The sequence below is a fragment of the Stegastes partitus genome, unplaced genomic scaffold, assembly GCF_000690725.1.
Source record: "Stegastes partitus isolate 25-593 unplaced genomic scaffold, Stegastes_partitus-1.0.2 Scaffold1123, whole genome shotgun sequence".
In the NCBI taxonomy this organism is placed as follows: Eukaryota; Metazoa; Chordata; class Actinopteri; family Pomacentridae; genus Stegastes; species Stegastes partitus.
The window spans coordinates 98,941-118,816 of NW_007578854.1; the positions used below are offsets into that span (position 1 = coordinate 98,941).

The 19,876-nt window shown below is 40.7% G+C and overlaps 2 protein-coding genes across 2 annotated transcripts; one reads left to right on the top strand and one right to left on the bottom strand.

Moving 5' to 3' along the window:
• Positions 1–2,879: 2,879 nt before the first annotated feature.
• On the bottom strand, positions 2,880–12,111 carry zdhhc21 (zDHHC palmitoyltransferase 21). The gene is made up of 8 exons (XM_008296348.1): positions 12,034–12,111; positions 10,196–10,360; positions 9,987–10,085; positions 8,273–8,384; positions 7,899–8,037; positions 7,535–7,651; positions 6,947–6,990; positions 2,880–6,848 (listed from the first exon to the last, which is right to left on the bottom strand). The coding sequence occupies exons 2-8, from the start codon at positions 10,347–10,349 to the stop codon at positions 6,716–6,718; spliced, it is 798 nt and encodes a 265-aa protein (XP_008294570.1). The 5' UTR covers positions 10,350–10,360; positions 12,034–12,111; the 3' UTR covers positions 2,880–6,715.
• A 1,719-nt stretch (positions 12,112–13,830) lies between these two features.
• plaa (phospholipase A2-activating protein) lies at positions 13,831–19,591 on the top strand. The gene is made up of 14 exons (XM_008296347.1): positions 13,831–14,053; positions 14,454–14,647; positions 14,738–14,838; positions 14,997–15,117; positions 15,447–15,614; positions 15,761–15,896; positions 16,111–16,280; positions 16,374–16,525; positions 16,612–16,831; positions 16,946–17,011; positions 17,096–17,167; positions 17,363–17,470; positions 18,441–18,611; positions 18,732–19,591. Exons 1-14 carry the CDS (start codon positions 13,905–13,907, stop codon positions 19,298–19,300), a joined length of 2,397 nt encoding a protein of 798 aa, XP_008294569.1. The 5' UTR covers positions 13,831–13,904; the 3' UTR covers positions 19,301–19,591.
• Positions 19,592–19,876: the final 285 nt, after the last annotated feature.

Below are 19,876 nucleotides of genomic sequence, written 5' to 3' on the forward strand. Positions count from 1 at the left end.
TAACTGCCCCCCAAAATAACTCAACTCAGCATGTAATCTAATATACTGGACACATTTATTCGTCTGCGGATCGCTTTTTGGCAAACAAGCAAGCTTTTGTTTGGCTTCTAAAATGACATCTCAAGGAACTTTACAGCACGATGATACAAGAAGGAACCCAACGATTCCAAAGATGAGCCATGAACAGGAGGAAAAAAACAGAGGTTAAAGGGGATAAAGGAGAGGAAAGTAGATAGAAAACAGACAATAAACAGTGGGAAGGTTGGTGGGCCCTTCAAAATAATGTCACAAGAAAAGTAAATGTGGTTGATTTTGTCGTAGTTGTTGTTATTTTTATGCTGTATTCGAACCTGCAGGCCCAAACAACAAGGTAGTAAAGCTAAAAACTAAAAAACAAGCAGCTCAGAACTTCAAAAAACAACCTTTCCGACACATTTCTGAGCATGTGCGTCATTCTTTCGGAGAAGAGAAAAGGGGCCTCCGAGCGCCGCATGCACCTTATTGATTTTGAGGTCCGAATCGATACGTTTCATCGTCTTGATTGGATTAACCGTTTCGAGTTCAACTTTTAATTGGATTTCTACTTTCGACAATGACAGCTTATTTGAAAATCAATACGCCAATCGATACCTCCACGTTCAGAAAGTTCAGCCGAGAACGGAGGAACGTGGCCGCGACACCTGCCACTGGAGAGGCCCGGGCGTGGCTCGCTGAGGTCTGACAAATCTAATTATGCTTTTAGCAAGGGGGGGAAAGGCTACATAGATGATTTGTTGCCAAGTCAAAGTTTATTCAGAGGCAACTGTATTTTTATCTGAAAGATTTTTAGCTTTTTTATGGATACAGAAAACTGGAAGATGATCAGAAAAAAGGCCTCAGAGCGAAGCATATGTGACGACGGGGGGGTTGGATCCTCATCGTTGTGCCGTATAGGATATATGGCCCATATGGATAGATCGAAAAATGATCACGCGCCTTAATAATTAGTGATCCAGTCATAAATTCTGTGTTCCATAGACTTAATCCGTGTCTGGGCTTTGGCGAAATGGCAGCAGAACACGCCAAGCCACTAACTCCAATCCTAGACAGGTAAACAGCCGAGTATCTGAGCGATAGCAGCTCCAAGCACACTTTATGTTTATCAAGCATGTGGCTAATTATTTCTTTTGTTCAGCCAGATGTCATAGACCATAAAACTAGCAGGTGGTCACTTATTTAATTAGTCCAGTTGACCAACCATTACCAGAGATTAGGAGCACATTTAACCCAGCCTGCTGCAGGCTGCTATTATCCACAATGAATTCTTTTTTTTTTTTTTACCATCCCAAAGCCCAAACTGATAAATTAAATTTCAGGCTTGTTAAAACCCATTTTTGTGATGCTATATTTTATTAAAAACCCTGATGGGGATATTAAATCCACTGAATGCTGGCTGCAAAATAGGCCGTCTTTGTAATGAAGGCAGTAATGGACTGATATGAAACAAGCTCATTTAAAGTTATAAATTGCTTCTTCTTCTTTTAAAAAAAAAGTGAAAATTAAGTCTTGTAATTGTTGTTAATTGGTTTTAAGCAAAGACATTTCTTGCATGTGAAATTAAAGTAATATAAAGTCAAACAGTGCTATAAGGATTTACTATTAATGATCCATAAATGCATGTGTACGATGATTATGTTGGGGACTTTATTTGGTCCAGATAAAACTGTGTGTGTGTGTGTGTGTGTGTGTGTGTGTGTGTGTGTGTGTGGGTTCAATTAAAAACATGCAACCATTTTGGGCTACACACACTGATTACGTTTACGGATCATGCACACATTACACACGCGTCACTGAGACTTAAGAAGAAAGACAAAGACCATTTGGTTGGAGAAACCTGAACAACTGCTCGGGCTCTTTTCTACACAGAGCAACAAATAACAAGTGAAACATTCAGACGGTGTGACTCTGGAGCTGAGTGTGTTCCTGCAAATGTGGCAGAAAAACGTGGCTTTTGAGTTAAAGTCGTTTAAAGAAGCCAAGATTCCAAGATTGTTCCTTTTTTAAATACAAGATGCAGGCAGAAACGGATCAAGAGAAGCAGCAAACACAATACAAGAACCCTGGAACTGTAAGAAACTGGTTTGAATGTCCTCAATGACTGAATGCTTTTATTGCTTTGACATACCAGAACAATAGTTTTCTCTGAATTAAAGAACTGAGATCAGTGTTTGTCGTGTTTGGCATTACACCGTGTTCCTATTAAAGTAATATCACTTAATAGATAAATAGATATAGTCTGACTCACCGGATGTAGCCTGCGGGTATAAGCCGACTTTCTCATCTTCTTCCGCTGTCTTTGTGTTACCATTTCCTTGAATTGCCACAAACAAAGCTGATTGCTTGATTGATGAGACGCATGAACATAAACATGATGGTAATATTGTAGCATGCTGCCTGTAAAAATCCCATATTAGTTCATTGTTAGCTCTCCAGCTAAAATGCTAAACTGTTTCATGCTATTACAGTATGCAACATATAATATGCATGACTGACACTGGCTCATTGGCCTGCATAAATGATAAATAATTATCAATTATGCAGAAAAAAAAAATATGTGTAGATAAGCTGAGTTAAGCCCAGGATGCAGCAACAGTGTCCCCTCATAATAGTGATGGGGGGGATTGTTTTGCACGCAGGGAGGCGAGCACTGCTGTTAAAAAAGCTAACTGCTGCATGATCCAAATCATCAGGACAAAGGTAGCAAATGGAGAGGAGAAAATGTACACATGCATAAATAAAACATTGACCTACCTACACATTCAGCCACACTGGCTAATGTGGTGCAATGCATGCAGCTATATTTAGACTTGACCATTTCAAGATGAGGACAACAGGGAAACAAGTTTCAGATGCATTTCAAGAAAAAGGACAAAACATCAGCTCAAACTTATTCAGAATCTAATTTATTTGAATATGAATACCTTTATATTTTCTATAATCACAATTAATAGTTTTGTAAATTAATAAATTGGCAACTTGTCATAGGCGCTCTAGACATAAACTGGTAACATATCTATGGTGTATTCATTTAAATTCACAAAACAGAACTGTTCCAGTGTTCAGAGGTCAGAAATTAAACAAAAAAAAAATACAGCCTGAAGACACTTTTTTTATTTAAATAAACAAAGTGCACAAAAAGCACAGATCCAAACAGAGAGCCCTGGGGGACGCCAGGCTGCGAGGCGATGTGAGTAAGAACAGCCTCCTGGAAATGTTCACACCTCCGCCTTCCTGCAGCTTTTGATTCAGATCAAATTAACTCGAGCCTTCCTGTTATTCCTTCATTAACAACATGAGGTGTAGGCATGTTGCTAATTGAAAATATGCTGCGCAGCTACACACCGCAGCCGCAGTAGTCTTGGCAGAGGTAACTAAAGTACAAGTAATCTCAGGTTTGTGAGTAATGAGCGGAAACCCATCCACCGGTTTACAAACTCCACAATACATTTTCACTAGGATGGCTTTACTGACAATGCTTATTGCTTTCAAAACCTATAAGACAGAAGAAATTGTGAATGTTATGTATCACCAATTTTTTTTTTCTTAGTGCCAATCATGCACTAACCCCACCACCACCACCACCACCACCACACATTAAAAAAAAATAATCACACAAACATCCAAAAACCTGAATATCAAGTTATCAGCAAACACTCATGCAAATGCAACCGATACAAACCATACACAGCGAATAAAATAACTTCAAGTGAGGACTTCCTTTCACAAGTACCACCGATGCAGTAAAATAGACTAACGTGAAATTCAGTGCATAATATTAAACCGCTACCTTCAGAAATTTGGTGAAGCATGCATTTACAGGATACTTGCTGACTATTGCAACATTTCCCCTGGTCTTTGGCTTGTATGGAGGACCATACAGCGAGGATGACGATGAACCGTGAGAGTAAAAATTAAGACCTAGACAGGCACTACTTGGATATTTGAACATTTCCCCACACGCGCGATAAGCTTTGTTTACAGGTTTAACTAAGAGATTGCCAAGTATTATAGACAATGACAACCACGCAATGCTAATATTATTATCGTCACCTTAAGTATCCTGTGAAGGAATTCAATAAAATCTCTAAACTGTTTCACAGAGTCACAGCAAAAAACACACCATAAATAAATTTGCAGTGTTGTGTCAAGTGTCAACGAGCTTCATGTGAGCACAAGTAGACTAATCTGCTAGTTTTTGTATTATTCATAAAGATATGCATTTATAAAGTAACTTGTTCGGACATAACTATATGACAGCTAAAATGATACGTACAAATCACAAACGATATTGTCAAGAGTATAAAATAAAGACATGTATTCAAGTTATTTGTGCCAATACGCTGCACTGTAAGTGCTCTGGTTGATGAAGAAGATTACAGCATAACAGGGTGGTTTAAGGTTCAGGTTGATGTTGTGGGAAATACATTTTCTTCACTTTTGTTGCAGAGTAAATTGAGAAAATTGATACCATTCTCATGCATGTTGAGTAAAACTACAGCTAGCGGCCGACTTGCTTAGCTTAGCATTTAAACTGTCAAATGGGGTACGAGCTAGCCTTGCTCGGTTTAAAGGGAAGAAAACAGTTTTACTGGGTTAACTGCTTGTTATCATTTAACTAATTTGCTTAGTTCACTCACAAACCTATAAAAAAGTTATAACCAACTTTACCGGTGCTAGCTGTTTTGCTAAGCTAAGCAAGTCGGCTGCTAGCTGTGCTTTCATATTTAGTGTAAAGACATGAAACTAATTCCCGGAAAATAAGTATGTTATTGCACTTCTCAAACCAGGAAACCTTAAGATAAAAAGGAACAGGTTGTGAAATTGTAGAAAATAGGCTGAGAAAATGTACACTTTTCTCATGTTTGTTCAGCAACCATGACGCTACAGCAGCAGCCAACTAGCTTAGCTTAGCATTTTTTCAGCAAAGAAGTGAATAAACATACTTCCCAAACCAGCAAGCTAGTCCTTTAAGATTAAAAGTCTGATTTAAAGTAATAGGCCAACTTTGTGGGAAATAAGCTGAAAACATTTAAACTTTCTTGTCTGTTCAGTGAATGAGGAAGCTACAGCAGCAGCCGACTAGCTTAGCTTAGCACCAAGGCTATGAAATGGTTCAAAAATAAGAAATGTTCTTACCCAAATCTTACTACTAATTATGTTTTAGCTCATTCTTTAAATCCATATTTAAACTCTTCTTTTTATCTCTTTTTGCTACATTAAGCTAACCAGCTGCTAGCTGTAGTCTTATATTTAGTGTACAAACATAAAATATAGTATCAATCTTCTCATTCATTTCTCAGCAAAGAAGTGAATTAGTGTACTTCCCAAACCAGCAAAATTTAAGATAAAAACAGATATAAAGTAACTATGTAGACATAGTGGGAAAAAAACTGAGAAAACTGATACGACTTTCATGTCGGTTCAGTAAATGTGAAGCTGCAACTAGCAATCGACTAGCTTAGCTTAGCTTAGCATTTCAACTATAAAGTACAAAATAAATTAGCTTAGCTTTTTTGTAAGGTATCCAAAAGGTCACTCCTAAATATGTTTCATCTCATTCATTTCATATTTACAAAAAAATAAATAAGTTGTAGTTCTACAGGTGCGGCGGTGCCGATGCTAAGCTAAGCTAACCAGCCCCTACTTGTAGCATCATATTTAGTGTACAGACATTATAGTGGCAGCGATTTTCTCATGTAATTCTCAGCAAAAAGACAACTTAGTGTACAGTGTACTTCCCAAAACAGCAAACTTTAAGATAAACAGACTGATTTAAGATATGTTTGAAGACTTTACGTGACACTCAAACCCCTTCGATAAGAATTCAACACCAGGTCATGACATTAAGTGGCTGTGGAATGTTAAACTTGATTACACAGCAGGTTTAACTATGATATATACAGCCTAAGATTGATTGTATAAGCTTATTTCTAATTTCTCCAAAGTTTTTACTAAGTGTTAACGAACCGCTTTCTCCTCCGCGTCTTCATACCCGGCCGGTCGCGTGTACTCGCATATTTCAAGTCATCAACTTTGTTCTGTGGCCACGCTTCATAAAACAACACTTGGTACATAAAACGCTTGTAGAACGATGCAAGAAAACATTCAAGATATCGTCAAATGAATTAAAGGAGTGCAGATCCCTTCACGAGGAACATCCCGCGTGTAACTAATCAGAAAGCGAAAACACTGCTCATGTGTAGTAAAACAGGACAACGTTAAAAGAAACAAGGCACAAACCTGATACAAAAAAATGCCTTTCTAATAGACACGCTGAAGTTACCCAAGTTCTGTCTGTAGTTGATTAAAGGTCAGTAGTAAAGGCTCTTTATTAAAGTAACCTGAGAGGGGTCCCGTTTGCCAGCAGCTTTCAGGTGAAGACTTCCATCCTTCTGATGCAATTAGCCGTTAAAAGTGGTTTCCAATTGCTGAAAGTAGCAGTCACAGTGAGTTTAAAAAAAAAGCTCCCGAAGGTGTTCCTCGACCCTGTTTACTGCCAGTCTGGGCCTTGTAAAAAAAAAAAAAGAAAAGCTTCTAGTATCCACTGACAAACCGCTGCTCTCACTGCACAAAAGAGGACGCTGAAGGCGAGCAGATGGATTCTGTAGTGTGTGTACAGCGTTTTCATCATGGCGGCTCCTACCATCTGTGCAGGTGGGAGATATACCGGACCGGCCTACACGTGGGTGCGGAAGTGGTAGCCGGCCTGGAGGGGCTGTCTGCTCCGGAGCGGGAGGAACCACAGGAGCTTCCAGCGAGTGCCGCAAACTTCAGCGAGCGCCCACTGCCAGGATTTCTTCATGCCATATCTGATCGGAGAAAAAAAAAACATCGGTAATTACTAAACATGTACTATGAGCGCTTTTTAAAGACGTATCAACCTTTATTACTGTTACTGCAGACTCACATTTCATTCGTGAACTGAGTCATTTTCTCAATGGTGGTCATATCCTGCAAGGGGGGAAACGTTCAGAGTGAGTTTGCAAAATGAGTTCCTCGTGCAGATTCTGAACACTGATTAAAAACCAGAGCAGCCAGAAACAGTTGCAACATCAACATTTCAAACACTACAGCTCTGCCGAACCTCCTCACGAAGGCTTGTAGAGTACTTTGGCTTGTAATTTTGCTAAATAAACCACGACGTTCTGAATTAATATCTTGCTTGTCATTTACCCTGACCCTAGACTCTCTCTCTTGTCTATTGATCACTACATTAGTGGCATTGATCGGTTTATTTCTGTATCTTGTGTCATGTTTTTCCGTCTGAAGCTCAGCGAGCGAGCCTTGTTTTTCCCTTCAAAAAGAGACAAAACACGTCTTCAGCAGGACACACAAGCTAAATATCGCTGCAATTAAAGCCTGTTGGGTGTATTTTATACATCATTTAAAGCGACGTTCAACAATCCAATTAAGAAAAGGCGTAATCACGTAATGACAGCAGTGAATGGATGCAGGGCTTCACTTGAGATGTAACAAGTCATTAGTGGGTACTCACAGAGAGGATGCCCGTCATCTGGGTGTAAAACAAGCTGGACATGCCGCCAAACATGACCACACCCATGAGCGCCGACACTCGCAGCAGAGCCAGTTCGTGGCGTGTTGTGAACCTCTCCTGGAAAGATGAAGCACAACAGCAACTCTTTACTGTAAAAGCTCCATGTGATGCTTGTTTCATGGTAAAATATGAACTTTTTTTTCCATTTATTGTTGTCGTAGCCGACTCTTAAAGGGTATAAAACTGCATTTTGTGCAGTAAATACTAAATAATAACAAAGAAAGCTCAGTAGCGGTTCAAACTGCTGCACATGCAAAAGTCTGCAAAGTCGTCTGAAAGCTCCGAAAGCGCTTTATTTATATACCTGGTCTAGTTCTGTCAGTGGCTGGAAGTAATAGTACTGGCAGAAGTCCAGCACCAATGTGAATAAACTGAGGACCTGAGCATAGAAACAGAGCTGCAGGAAGAGCCAGTGGTTGTCTTCTCCTACGCAGTTATTAATCCTGCAGGGGAATAAACAGGAGTTAGATGATTTTGTTTAACTGTTGTTCATGTATCATCAGTGCACGAATAAGGTGTAAACTGGCTTTGTGTGGCTTCATAGTAAGATCACATTACCTGCTGCCACTGCTACTGGATACAAGTCAGTCATCTAACGTCTCAACTCAGGAAACGTTGAGATTTTTGAAGCGATAAGCTCTATAATAGGAGGTATCATGAGGGTGGGTGTGAGCTTACCAAGGACAGTGGTGGTCCATCCTGCGAACACAGTGGCCACAGCGACTGCAGTGGTGCGACCTTTTGGGTCTCATTAGGTTGCACTTATTGCACAACTCCCAATGCTCTCTCTCTGTGACGTAAAGACAACAATCAGCATGTTAATCAGAAATGGTGACACAATCATGACATCTACATTCTTGAACTAAAGCCTACATACACCTGTAAAGACCTGGCATATCACGGCAGTCTTGAGTTTCCAATGATTCCTATCATCCCTGAATTTTCTATGACATGTTAGATTTAGATTTATTATAGGTGTTTAGGAAATATGTCAAAATCTGCTGGGTCAAAAACATACATACAGCAACTGTAATGTTTGGTTAAATGTCTTTTGTCCATTGTCACCTCAATTAGACACTTTTGGTAGCCGTCTACAAGCTTCTCATTGTGTCCTTGATCGCTCTTCTTGGCAGAATTGGTGCAGTTCAACTAAATTTGTTGGCTTTCCAAGAAAAGTTTGTTTCTTCATCCACAGGTTCTTGATTGAGTTTCGGTGAATACTTTGGGAAGACCAGTCTAAAATCTTGATTCCAGCTGGATGAAGCCAATTCTTTAGCACTTTTTTTTTGTTGCCCTTTTTGCCTTCATTACATAGGACAGTCGAGAGAGAGACAGGAAAATGGGGTAGGAGAGAATGGGGGAAGGACTTGCAGCAAAGGGCCATGAGCGGGATTGGAACCCATGGCCGCTGCATCGGGAACTATAGTCCCTGTACATGGGTCGCCAGCTCAACCAGGTGAGCTACAGCGATGGCCTCTTTAGCACCTTTGATGTGTGTTTAGGGTCATTGTGTTGTTGGAACACCCAACTTTGTCCAAGACCCAACCCTCTGGTCTGAGGTTTTCCTGATGAATGTGAAGGTAATCCTCCTCCTTCACTATTCCATCTGCTTTGTGGAAACCACCGCTTCCATTGTCAGCAAACCAGCACCAGAGCATGATGCTGCCACCACCATGCCTGAAGGTAGGTTTGGTGTTCCTTGGGTTAAGCCCTACCCTTCTGTCCTCCAAATATTTTTCTTGTCATTGTGGCCTGGAAGCTTAATTTTTGTTTCATCTGATTTCAGAACTTTTCCTCCTTTGTTCATGTGATCAGCAGCAAACCTAAGTTAAGCCTTAAGGTCAGGAACCTCTTTTAATAAGCTCAGAGGAGTCACCAGTTGTAGTCAATCATAATCACTCACAAGAAGTTAAGAAGCCATGCCACAGAGATAATTTGACTAGCACAGCTTTCTGCATCACAAAAAGATTTGATCGTATTTCCTGAAAACCTGAAATAAATCTATGAAAGACCCAAATGCATCATTGTTTTTGTGTCATATATCCCTGTTATCGTATCAGTTACACGACAAGTAATAGTTTATGAACACTGAAGGATAAATGTTGAAAAGTTCACGTCAAACATACAAACACAAAAGAATTTGAAGGTTCCAAGCTTTGTGTTGGAGTATGTTCTTCTAAATTTTGATTTTCTGTTATGTACATTGAATGTAACTATCGGTTATTGCCAACAATTGGGATCAGCCCCACTATCTGGGTAGATATTTCTTTTTTAACCTCATGCAACCCCTTACAGATAGAAAAACTTATGGATAAGCACTAAAAATGTACAGATTCTGTTCGTTAAGAAAAAAATTTAGAGTAAAATAGGTGATAACACCGTGTTTCCGTACCAGAGTGAGGTATGTGGGGGTCCACAGGAAGACGTCCAGGATCTGCTGTGGAAGCTCTGAACAGGGCCAGTATGCAGAGTGCTGACGCTATGTAATAGCCTGAAGAAACACACAAGTCAACACACTTATTTTCAGGTTGCTGCTCAATAGCAAAAGACAAATTCCATTTCTAACCTTTCATGTATTGACAGAGAAACGAGGATACTCACAAACAACGATGGCCCACGGGATGTGCCCTTCGTTGTAGTGAGGAAGCAGCACGAGTTTGGGAATAAAGAAGGTGTTGTAGAGCCAGATCCCGAACACCACGCTGATGCACAGCCAGCCCATGGGGTCCACCACGAAGTGCAGGCGAAGCTTCATGGCTGGAAAACCTACAGTTCAACCAACCACATGCAAACATTCAGTCTTCATTTAGGGTTTGTTGGCGACACGTGGCAGCCGTGAAGTTCTTTTTCCTGGTTACTGCAACATGAACAAGTCATCTGAAGCATAGATATGTATAATAAGGCCTTTATTATACATATCTATGATCTGAAGCGTCTGCAGTATTGAAAGAGGCTGATCCATCTACAAGCTTCTAACTAGATTCCACTCGATGACCAAACAGATTTTGCTTCTTTTTTTATTTGCAAGTTGGGCAGCGTACTCTGACAGTAGAATGAAATTAAAAAAACACAGAAAGGGGGAAATATTTAGTTTAAATTACACATGAAGTCATCCACAGCTGTCATCATATTTAGGAGAGGCACCGTATGCATTCAACTGTGTTAGCACTACATGTATTGTAACCAGTATCAAATGACGTTATTACATTCTCGCTGATACCATCACATCACACAGCTCCTCTTTCAGCATCAGATCATATCACAAGGTTCTCCTGCTCATTTTCAAATCCCTCCATCATCCGGGATCCCTGACGTCTCTCAGATCGTCCCTCTCTGTAGCTTTGCTCCCAAATATTGGACTCAGCAACATGCCTGCCAGCTCCTTCAGCTGCTCTGCACCATGACTCTTGAACTATCAGCCGTCGATCAGCTGGACTCTGTTCAAATCACGACTTGAAGCACGTTTATTTATAGCAGCGCATCTATCGCAACTCAAACATCTACTTTGACTGCGTCTCATCATGCCTAATGTCTTGTAGATGCACTTGAGTGTGCTGACGGGTTCCAACAAATGCAATTTCTTCCTATTATCATGATTAAAACAGAGAGAAACAGCCAATTAAACTGAGCGTAAACGCAACAAACATGTCTTATGCAGCTGCAGCACGAGCAACAGCGTGCACTCTGCATTTTGAAACACCAACCTTACACAAAACTGGCATTTTAAAGCTGCTACACAACAGGAAGCTAGAATTGCATTAGAATAAACTCCACTGTCATTGCACAGAGACGAGAAAACGCAGTTTGGCATCAACCTTTAGTGCAAAAGAAGCAATATGAATGAACATTGTGCAAGAGTACAACGCAGTGTTAACAGCTTGTAATTACAAAGAGCTGCAGGTAATAAAGGTGTGCTGGATAAATGACATTATAAAGATAAATAAATGACAGGGATGAGTGCCAGCATGAAGCATGGGTATGATCATGTGCTATTGGGTGATTATTAACATATTAGCAGGCTTGAGGGAGGCATTATGTGGCAGATGAGGGTTTATTAGGTCATACTATCTGATATAAAACCACATCACAGGCCTATCTGCTGTGTTATAGAGCAGGTGTCTGTAAACAAGCCCAGCATTTACAACCTCAACACACCCTACACTGTGTTGTTTTTAACATTAGCATGTAATATAAACAGTGTAGATTAGCACTAGCAGCTAATAGAAGTCCATGCATTGTTGTTGTAAAGGCTCCATCAGTCACCCCGCTGATAGCACTGACAGCCGGGATGGGCTTGGCTCCACAGCCGGACTGCCTGAGCTCACATCCGCGGCCTCGCTTCATTCAATCACCGGGATAAATACGTGTATAAGTAGAGCATCATTCACCGCGTGTGGCTCCGGTGGTGACCGCATAGGCTGAAATGTAAAGATACTCACTACTTTCTGTGTCGCTGTCCGATTCAGCGCACGTACCAGCGGAGCTACTTCCTCATCCGAGCCTCGGAGGGCTGGACTGTCCGACACCTGCAGCGGCGGCGACACGATCCGGCTGCACGGTGTAAAAATAAAACCACCGGCACGGGAATGTACCGGGATCACGTACAGACAATAATAATAATAATTAAAAAAAAACATATTTAATGATAGGCCGCGTCAAGTTATAGGTTTTTATAAAGCACATTAAATAAGATTTTTTTTTAAAGCTGAAAAAATAGACATTGCATATTTACCAGACAAATTAAAATACTAATGTTAGGACTCTACAAATGATTTATTATGAAATTCACCTGACTATTTTAAAATTAAAAATCTACAGTGTGATTACGACAACAAACTATTCTTTTTTTTAAAAACCTGATTTATGTCTAAGAATATACATTTATTATTAATTACGCAAATTTACCAGATTAATTTAAATATTACATAAAACACAAATTGGCCTGACTAACTTATAATTATATGTTATTTTTATTTTAATAAATAATTTTAAGAAATAAAGTGAACATCCGAGAAAAGTATATGCAAAACAAACTCACCTGACAAATCTAGATGGTAGGGATAAGATTCAAAAATGTTTAAAAATTATGAAAATGTTACTTGCTAGTTTAAATATTAAGGCTTCAAATTATATAGAACACAGTTTTACCCAACTAAAGCTATTATTCAATATTACATAGTCATACATAACAAATTGCTTGAAATTTTAAGAATTAAAGGTAAGCACCCCCCGCCCCCCAAAAAATGCTATAAAACACAAGTTTACCTAACTAACTTAAAACAAAAAATCTAATTTAAGCTTCTGAAAAAGTATATAAAATACAATAATACCTGATCAATGTAAATATTACAAACATACCTCTGAGTTTGTATATATAATTCAGTTTTACCTGACTAAATTAAACATTAATGTCAAAAACCCACAATATTATATAGTCGTACAAATTATCTGACTTATTTAAGAATTAAAGTTGAGACCCTACAAAATTATATAAAATATTAATGCATCTGACTAATTTAAATATTGAAGTTAAATCCCTATAAAAATTATATGAAACTCAACGTTACTTAAATGTTAAGGTTGAGAACCAGAAATGTTATATAGTCTTACAAATTACCTGAATAATTAAAGAACTAATGTCAGGCCCAAACAAATCAGTGCAAGTCAAATATTAACAATCACCCAAAAAAAAATAAAAAAAATTGAAAAAGAAAGACCTGAAAGAAAAAATTACTGTATCTAATGATTAGGAGGGGAATTAAACATCCTATTAATCTTATTTATTCATTTTTAAGGATATTTAGTGGAAGATGATGGGCGATGGGAGCCTGATTTAACATTTGACTTTATTGTTGCTGTTTGCAATGATTAGGGCTTTTTTTTTTTTTTAATTTTAGCATGAAAATCCAAGCCTCCTGTTGAATCCATGTGATTTCCGGCAGCTTGATGCGCTGCTGTGGACAGGTGGGTGGATGGTGGATGTTTGCAGCGCAGTGCAGCACCGGCAGGACAGGAAAGACAGGCTGCTGCCGCTCTCTGGACGGACAACGTTAATGCTTGTTGAGGAAATATTTACAATTTTTAAAATAAATTTAAAATTCATTCGTGAAAATTTTTATCTCAATTATACCTATTTTAAGATACTATTTTTTCGTATTTTTTATTAAATTAAATCAGAACTTGGACGTTGACGCTCCGTGCGTGCAGTGACGTCAGGTCACTTCCTTAGCATTAGCGGCTGGTGTTTGTTGACAGCAACGCCGCCTAGCTTAACGCTACTGTAGTAGTTTCATTGTGTTGTCGGGCTAAAATGGCATCATCCAACTCATATAAACTCAGGTGTTCCATCCCGGGCCACGAAATGGACGTCAGGGGGCTCGCAGCTGCTGCTTTCCCCGAAGGAGCTTTCGTGTCTGTGTCCAGAGACCGAACCGGCAGAGTCTGGGTACCAAACTCAAGGTAGCTAGCATTAGCCTGCTGCTTTCTAACTAGATGCTGATTTATTTCAATTAACAAGCGACTTTGTGGCCAGGAAAGGTGTCAGGTCAAGAAATTACCAAGCCAAATAGCCACCCACTGAAATCATTTACTAGTTACTATTTATGTTCATGTGTAAAAATAAACGTCAGTTGCTAAGTTAGCTAGGAAGCGTATTGCTAACGGTTGCTCAAATTAGCTTTGTCATTCATTCATCTGCAGCTCACTGTGTACACAGCGCGGATGTTCGAGCACTTGCTAAACTTTTTGCTTTTGTCTGTCACTTAAATTCGCTGATCTTACTTAAATTTATCAGCCAAGCGACTGTAAACACCACTGCTGACTCAACATGCCTTTGCTCTCCTTCTCCTCCCTTTGACAGCCCAGACAGAGGCTTCACAGAGATGCACTGTATGTCTGGCCACTCTAATTTTGTATCCTGTGTGTGCATCATTGCACCCAATGAAACATATCCTCGGGGACTTGTTGCCACGGGTGGGAATGATAATAACATTTGTATTTTTACACTGGACCAACCACAGCCCCTATTCACTCTCAAGGGCCACAAAAATGCTGGTGAGTTGCTCTCTTCTGTACACAGAGGATTTCTAGTAACGAATATTAAATTGCTCTGCTGTTCACCTTCTAAACATTTGATCTCCACAGTTTGTACTCTGTCGTCTGGAAAGTTCGGGACGCTTTTGAGCGGCTCCTGGGACACTACAGCCAAAGTCTGGCTCAACGAGAAGTGCATGATGACTTTGCAGGTATGCTGAAGCTCCTGTGATGCTCCGTCTTAAGCTGATTTGCAGTTTGCCTTCTCTGCCTCTGACTGCACTTTGACTCATTTATGCAGCTGTAATAAGCAAAAATACATTCAGGAAGTGTGACAGAGAATGTTCTGGTCTTGTTATTTTTGCTCCAGGGCCACACTGCGGCAGTGTGGGCGGTGGTCATCTTACCTGAACAAGGCCTTATGCTTTCTGGATCAGCAGATAAGACTATTAAGCTTTGGAAGGCTGGCCGATGTGAGAAGACGTTTACAGGTGAGCATGTGCAGGTGGTTCGGTTTTTTATTCGTAAACACACATGTGACAGGTATAACTGATAAAACATGTTTTCTGTTTTCATATTTGGTTCTTGTAAGCATCTTCAATCCTTCATTTTAGTCAACAATCCTTGTAGGGAAGAATAGGAGGCTACAGTTATGACTAAGCACAACTTTAAAACTGTTTCCATCATTGTGTAACTGGACACCGTGAGGCTTAATCAGGTTAATCTATTCATCCATCACGATACAAAGCACTTGATCGATTGTCCAGGAGCTGTATGTTTACAAGCTGTGCATCTTTTTTTTGTTTTGCTTCTATTTCAGGTCATGAGGACTGTGTCAGGGGACTAGCAGTGATCAGCAACACTGAGTTCTTCTCTTGCAGCAATGACACAAGCATCAGAAGGTGGCTGGTGACGGGCGAATGTGTACAGGTCTATTACAGTCACACCAACTACATCTACAGCTTAGCCGTCTTCCCCAATAGCCAAGGTCTGTTTGTTACGTTATTATTTAAAGGCATGTAAAATAGCTGAGTTTGATGTGTGTAACCAGTCATAATTAAATCAGCATCTATTTGTTTTCTGTGAGGTGGTCACCGGCTATAACTGACATCAGCTTGTTGTTTCCCTGCTTAGATTTCGTAAGCACAGGAGAGGACAGGACTGTGAGGATATGGAGGAAGGGAGAATGCGCTCAGACCATCCGGCTGCCTGCCCAGTCTGTCTGGTGCTGCTGTATTCTCCCTAATGGTGACATAGCCATCGGAGCCAGGTACCAGAACTGCATTTGGCATAACGATGTGCACTCAGTCCGTAATGATTTCCTCGATCATGTCGCACCATAAATATTTAAGTGGCCTTTTTCTAATGCAGTTCACCGCTTTCATTTCTGACGTCACTCCTGCATTCACACAATACGATCAAAGTTCTCGGATGACAGTGAGAGAGATCTGTGGCTAACCCAGATGCTGCTCCTCTGCCCACAGCGATGGCATTATCCGTGTGTTTACGGAGGCCGAGGACCGCATGGCTGGAGCTGAGGACCTGCAGGCCTTCGAGGACGAGCTCTCCAAAGCCACTATCGACCCCAAGACAGGCGACCTCGGAGACATCAAGATGGAGGACCTTCCTGGAAGAGAACACCTGAATGAGCCTGGTAATAAAAGAGGCTGACATCTGTTTTACTGTATAAAATCAGTGCATCTGTTTTGTGCGTATCATGATGGATTTGTTTGCTTATTTCCTCCAGGAAATCGCGACGGACAGACGCGACTGATTAAAGATGGACAGAAGGTGGAGGCGTATCAGTGGAGTGTCAGCGATGGCCGCTGGATGAAAATCGGAGACGTGGTCGGAGGCTCAAATCAACAAACTTCCAAAAGTGTGATGTACGAAGGAAAGGTGAGGCCACAAGCTGAGTCACAACGGGGAAAAAAATCACTGCACAGGAGCAGCCATTCATGATCTCCTCCTTCGTTTTTCATCAGGAGTACGACTATGTCTTCACCATCGATGTGAATGAAGGAGGGCCGTCCATGAAGCTGCCTTACAACGTGTCAGAAGACCCCTGGCTGACAGCGCACAACTTTCTGCAGAAGAACGACCTCAGCCCCATGTTCCTCGACCAGGTTGCCAATTTTATCATTGAGAACACAAAAGGACACGTGGTGGGACCCGCCCAGCCTGCTGGTGGCGACCCGTTCACTGGTGAGGCCAAAGGATAGATGCTTGGGCTTGCAGGGATATTTTCATCACAACATTTAGGGATTATTCGGGTAACTCTGCATTGTCCTAAAGGTTTTTTGTGTCTTCATGTGACAGGAGGAGCCCGGTACATCCCTGGTGCCTCTGACGACAGGCCAGGCTTCGGAGCCGATCCCTTCACAGGTAAAATGTTTTTACTCAGAGGTTTCTGACAGTCTCAACATCACCTGTGAATGCAGTGTTACAGCAGCGTCTGTCCTCCTACAGGCTCCGGTCGCTACATCCCAGGATCGGGTCCAAACCCAAGCGCCCCTGTAGGTGTCGCAGATCCTTTCACAGGTAAGATACTGACTGATGGAACCACTAAAAAAATAAAAAAAATAAATCAAACCAACACTGATGCTCAACTGACATAATGAGGTCTGAAGGCTTGTGTCTCGAGTGACAACTGGGGTTGATTTTCTTCTTTAGGAAAATGATACGAGTCAGTTGGGTTTTGCTTTCAGCCCTTTATCTGCTCCTTGTCTTCTGCAGGAGGAGGTGCGTACTCCTCATCAGCCCTGAGGCAAACGGCAACCAATATCTACTTCCCCAAGACTGATGGTGTGACCTTTGAGCAAGCCAATAGCTCCCAGATCATTGGTAAGAATTTAATGTATGACTTCAGCTACAGTCTGTATAAAGTCGTGCTGGTTAACTTGTAATGTCAAGTGTAAGATCCAAGTTGTTGCTTTTTTTTTAAAAGAGAGTAACCTTTTCGTTTGAGATCATACAAAACTTCCAAAGCATGTTGATGTAAATTCCTCTTCATCTGGACATTGAAGATGTATTTTTTAAGTTCTTCTGTTGTATCATGCAAAGTCAGTTTCACATCAAAACTAAATGACTTTACAGCTTTAATAACTTTTACACTATAATATGAGATTCTGGAGGCTGAACAGTGTCTAGAAAAATTAGATTAAGGTCCTAAAAACACCTTTTTTTTCCTATGAGTGGTAACGTTTTGATTACGACACATTAAAAATATATTTTTCTATTTATTTCTTTGTTTTTTCTTTGTTTTCTTTGGTCTTCTCTCTACTCTGAAGTGCAGGGTCCTTAAATATATAATACAGCAGCCAACTAGTGATATTTTCTGAACCATTTGTAAAGATCTGACTTTTCATAACTGCTTGATTTAGTTTTTTTTACATATTTCAATTAAATCATAATTGATGCACTCGTTCAATATTGCAAATTCTGAATCAATGACACAAGTAGAAATAACCGAAAACCAGAACATTTCAGGCCTTTAACTTTAATAGCCCTGCAATATTGTCGGTCAAACATGGCCTCAAATTTGAATGTGTGTGCAAGAATTTGACATCAATCACAAATTTGATAAATATTTCTATAAATGTTATAAAAAAATTCAGGTAAATCAAATGACTGTGCAGCAATTTTTTAAAAATCTTGTTAAAAAAAACGACTCGCATGAAGAAATTCCTGATGAGGCAGACTAACTTTATGAGCTTCAGAGTCTAGTTAAATGTTTTTGACTCCTCGGTTGCCTCATAATTAGAGTACATGTTGTTATAGAAAAGTAATTAACCGATGACTTGTTCCTCCCCAGCCAAACTGAAGGAGCTGAATGGAGGTGCACCTCAGGAGCACAAGCTCTCCGAAGAAATTGTGGAAAGCCTTGAGAAGCTGCTGTTGTCTGTGTCTGTGCCCGGCTCCTCCGAGCCTCCTCCGACCATCCAGCAGATCAACCTGCTGTGGAAGGCCTCTCACTGGCCCGACGGTATGACAGCAACTCATTTCAATTCACAAGATGTTTTACATTTCACAGAAACATGAGCTTGATTTAAGCTTCTTTTGTTCATGCTGTAGACTAATGAAACTCCTTCCTCGTGTCTTCTAGACATTGTGTTTCCTGTGCTGGACATTATGAGGCTGGCAGTGCGCCACCCGCAGGTTAATGAGAGCCTCTGCGGAGAGGCGGAGGGAGTCCAGCTGTGCAACCACCTGCTGAGCCTAATGAGGCCCGAGGGGCGTCCTGCCAACCAGATGCTGGCGCTGCGGACTCTGTCTAACTGCTTTAGCGGCAGGCATGGCCGGGCCCTCCTCATGGCCCAGCGTGAAACGGTGCTATCACGTGCTGCCGACCTGGCCACCGTCTGCAATAAGAACATCCACATTGCTCTGGCCACTCTGGTGCTTAACTACGCTGGCTGCCTTCACAGCCAGCCCGACCTCGAGGCCAAGGCCCAGTGCCTGTCCGTGGCCAGTCGAGCTCTGGAGACGGTACAAGACAAGGAGGCTGTATTCAGGCTGCTGGTGGCCTTGGGAACCACTGTGGCCTCGGACCAGACAGCCAAGGACCTGGCTCGCTCCTTGGGGGTCAACTCTCAGATTTCCAAGTACTCATCAGTGTCTGATCCTGCAAAGGTGGGCGAGTGCTGTCAGCTGGTTTTAAAAGAACTACAATGATGTGAATGATTTGGAGAAAAAAAAAAGCGCACTTCTTTCTATTACATTGTTCTGCTTAATCAGTTGTGGTGGAGACTTACATAATTGTATGTTCTGAAATAAAAAAGGACAAATGAAAACTCTCCATATGATTAGTCTGAGCTTTTATTACTATGACAATGTGTAAGACGTATTACCAGCACACTGTATAAAGCTCATTTTGATCCTATTTTGTATTATTTCCTGCTGTTGTGCCACAGTTTAACACGGGGACGTTGTATCATACTAGTACAAGTAAAACATTTTGGTTCTAAATAAGTGTTTGCATTTCACTGGGAACAGTCAGATGAGGGACTTGCCCATGTTGCGATTACAAAACTGTTTACCAGACAGTGCAAATAACGATTTAACCCTCGTCATGGGTTTCTTCTACTGACCTTCGCCTCTCTTTTGGACCAGTTTTAACAGTTTTTTTGTGTTTTGCCTTTATTTTAAAGATCCTTAGTGGTAGAAAACTTGATCAAAAAAAAAGATTATTCTGAGTGTTACAAAATTGTTTCAGTGGGTGTCATTTATTCACAGAACAGCTCAGCAGCC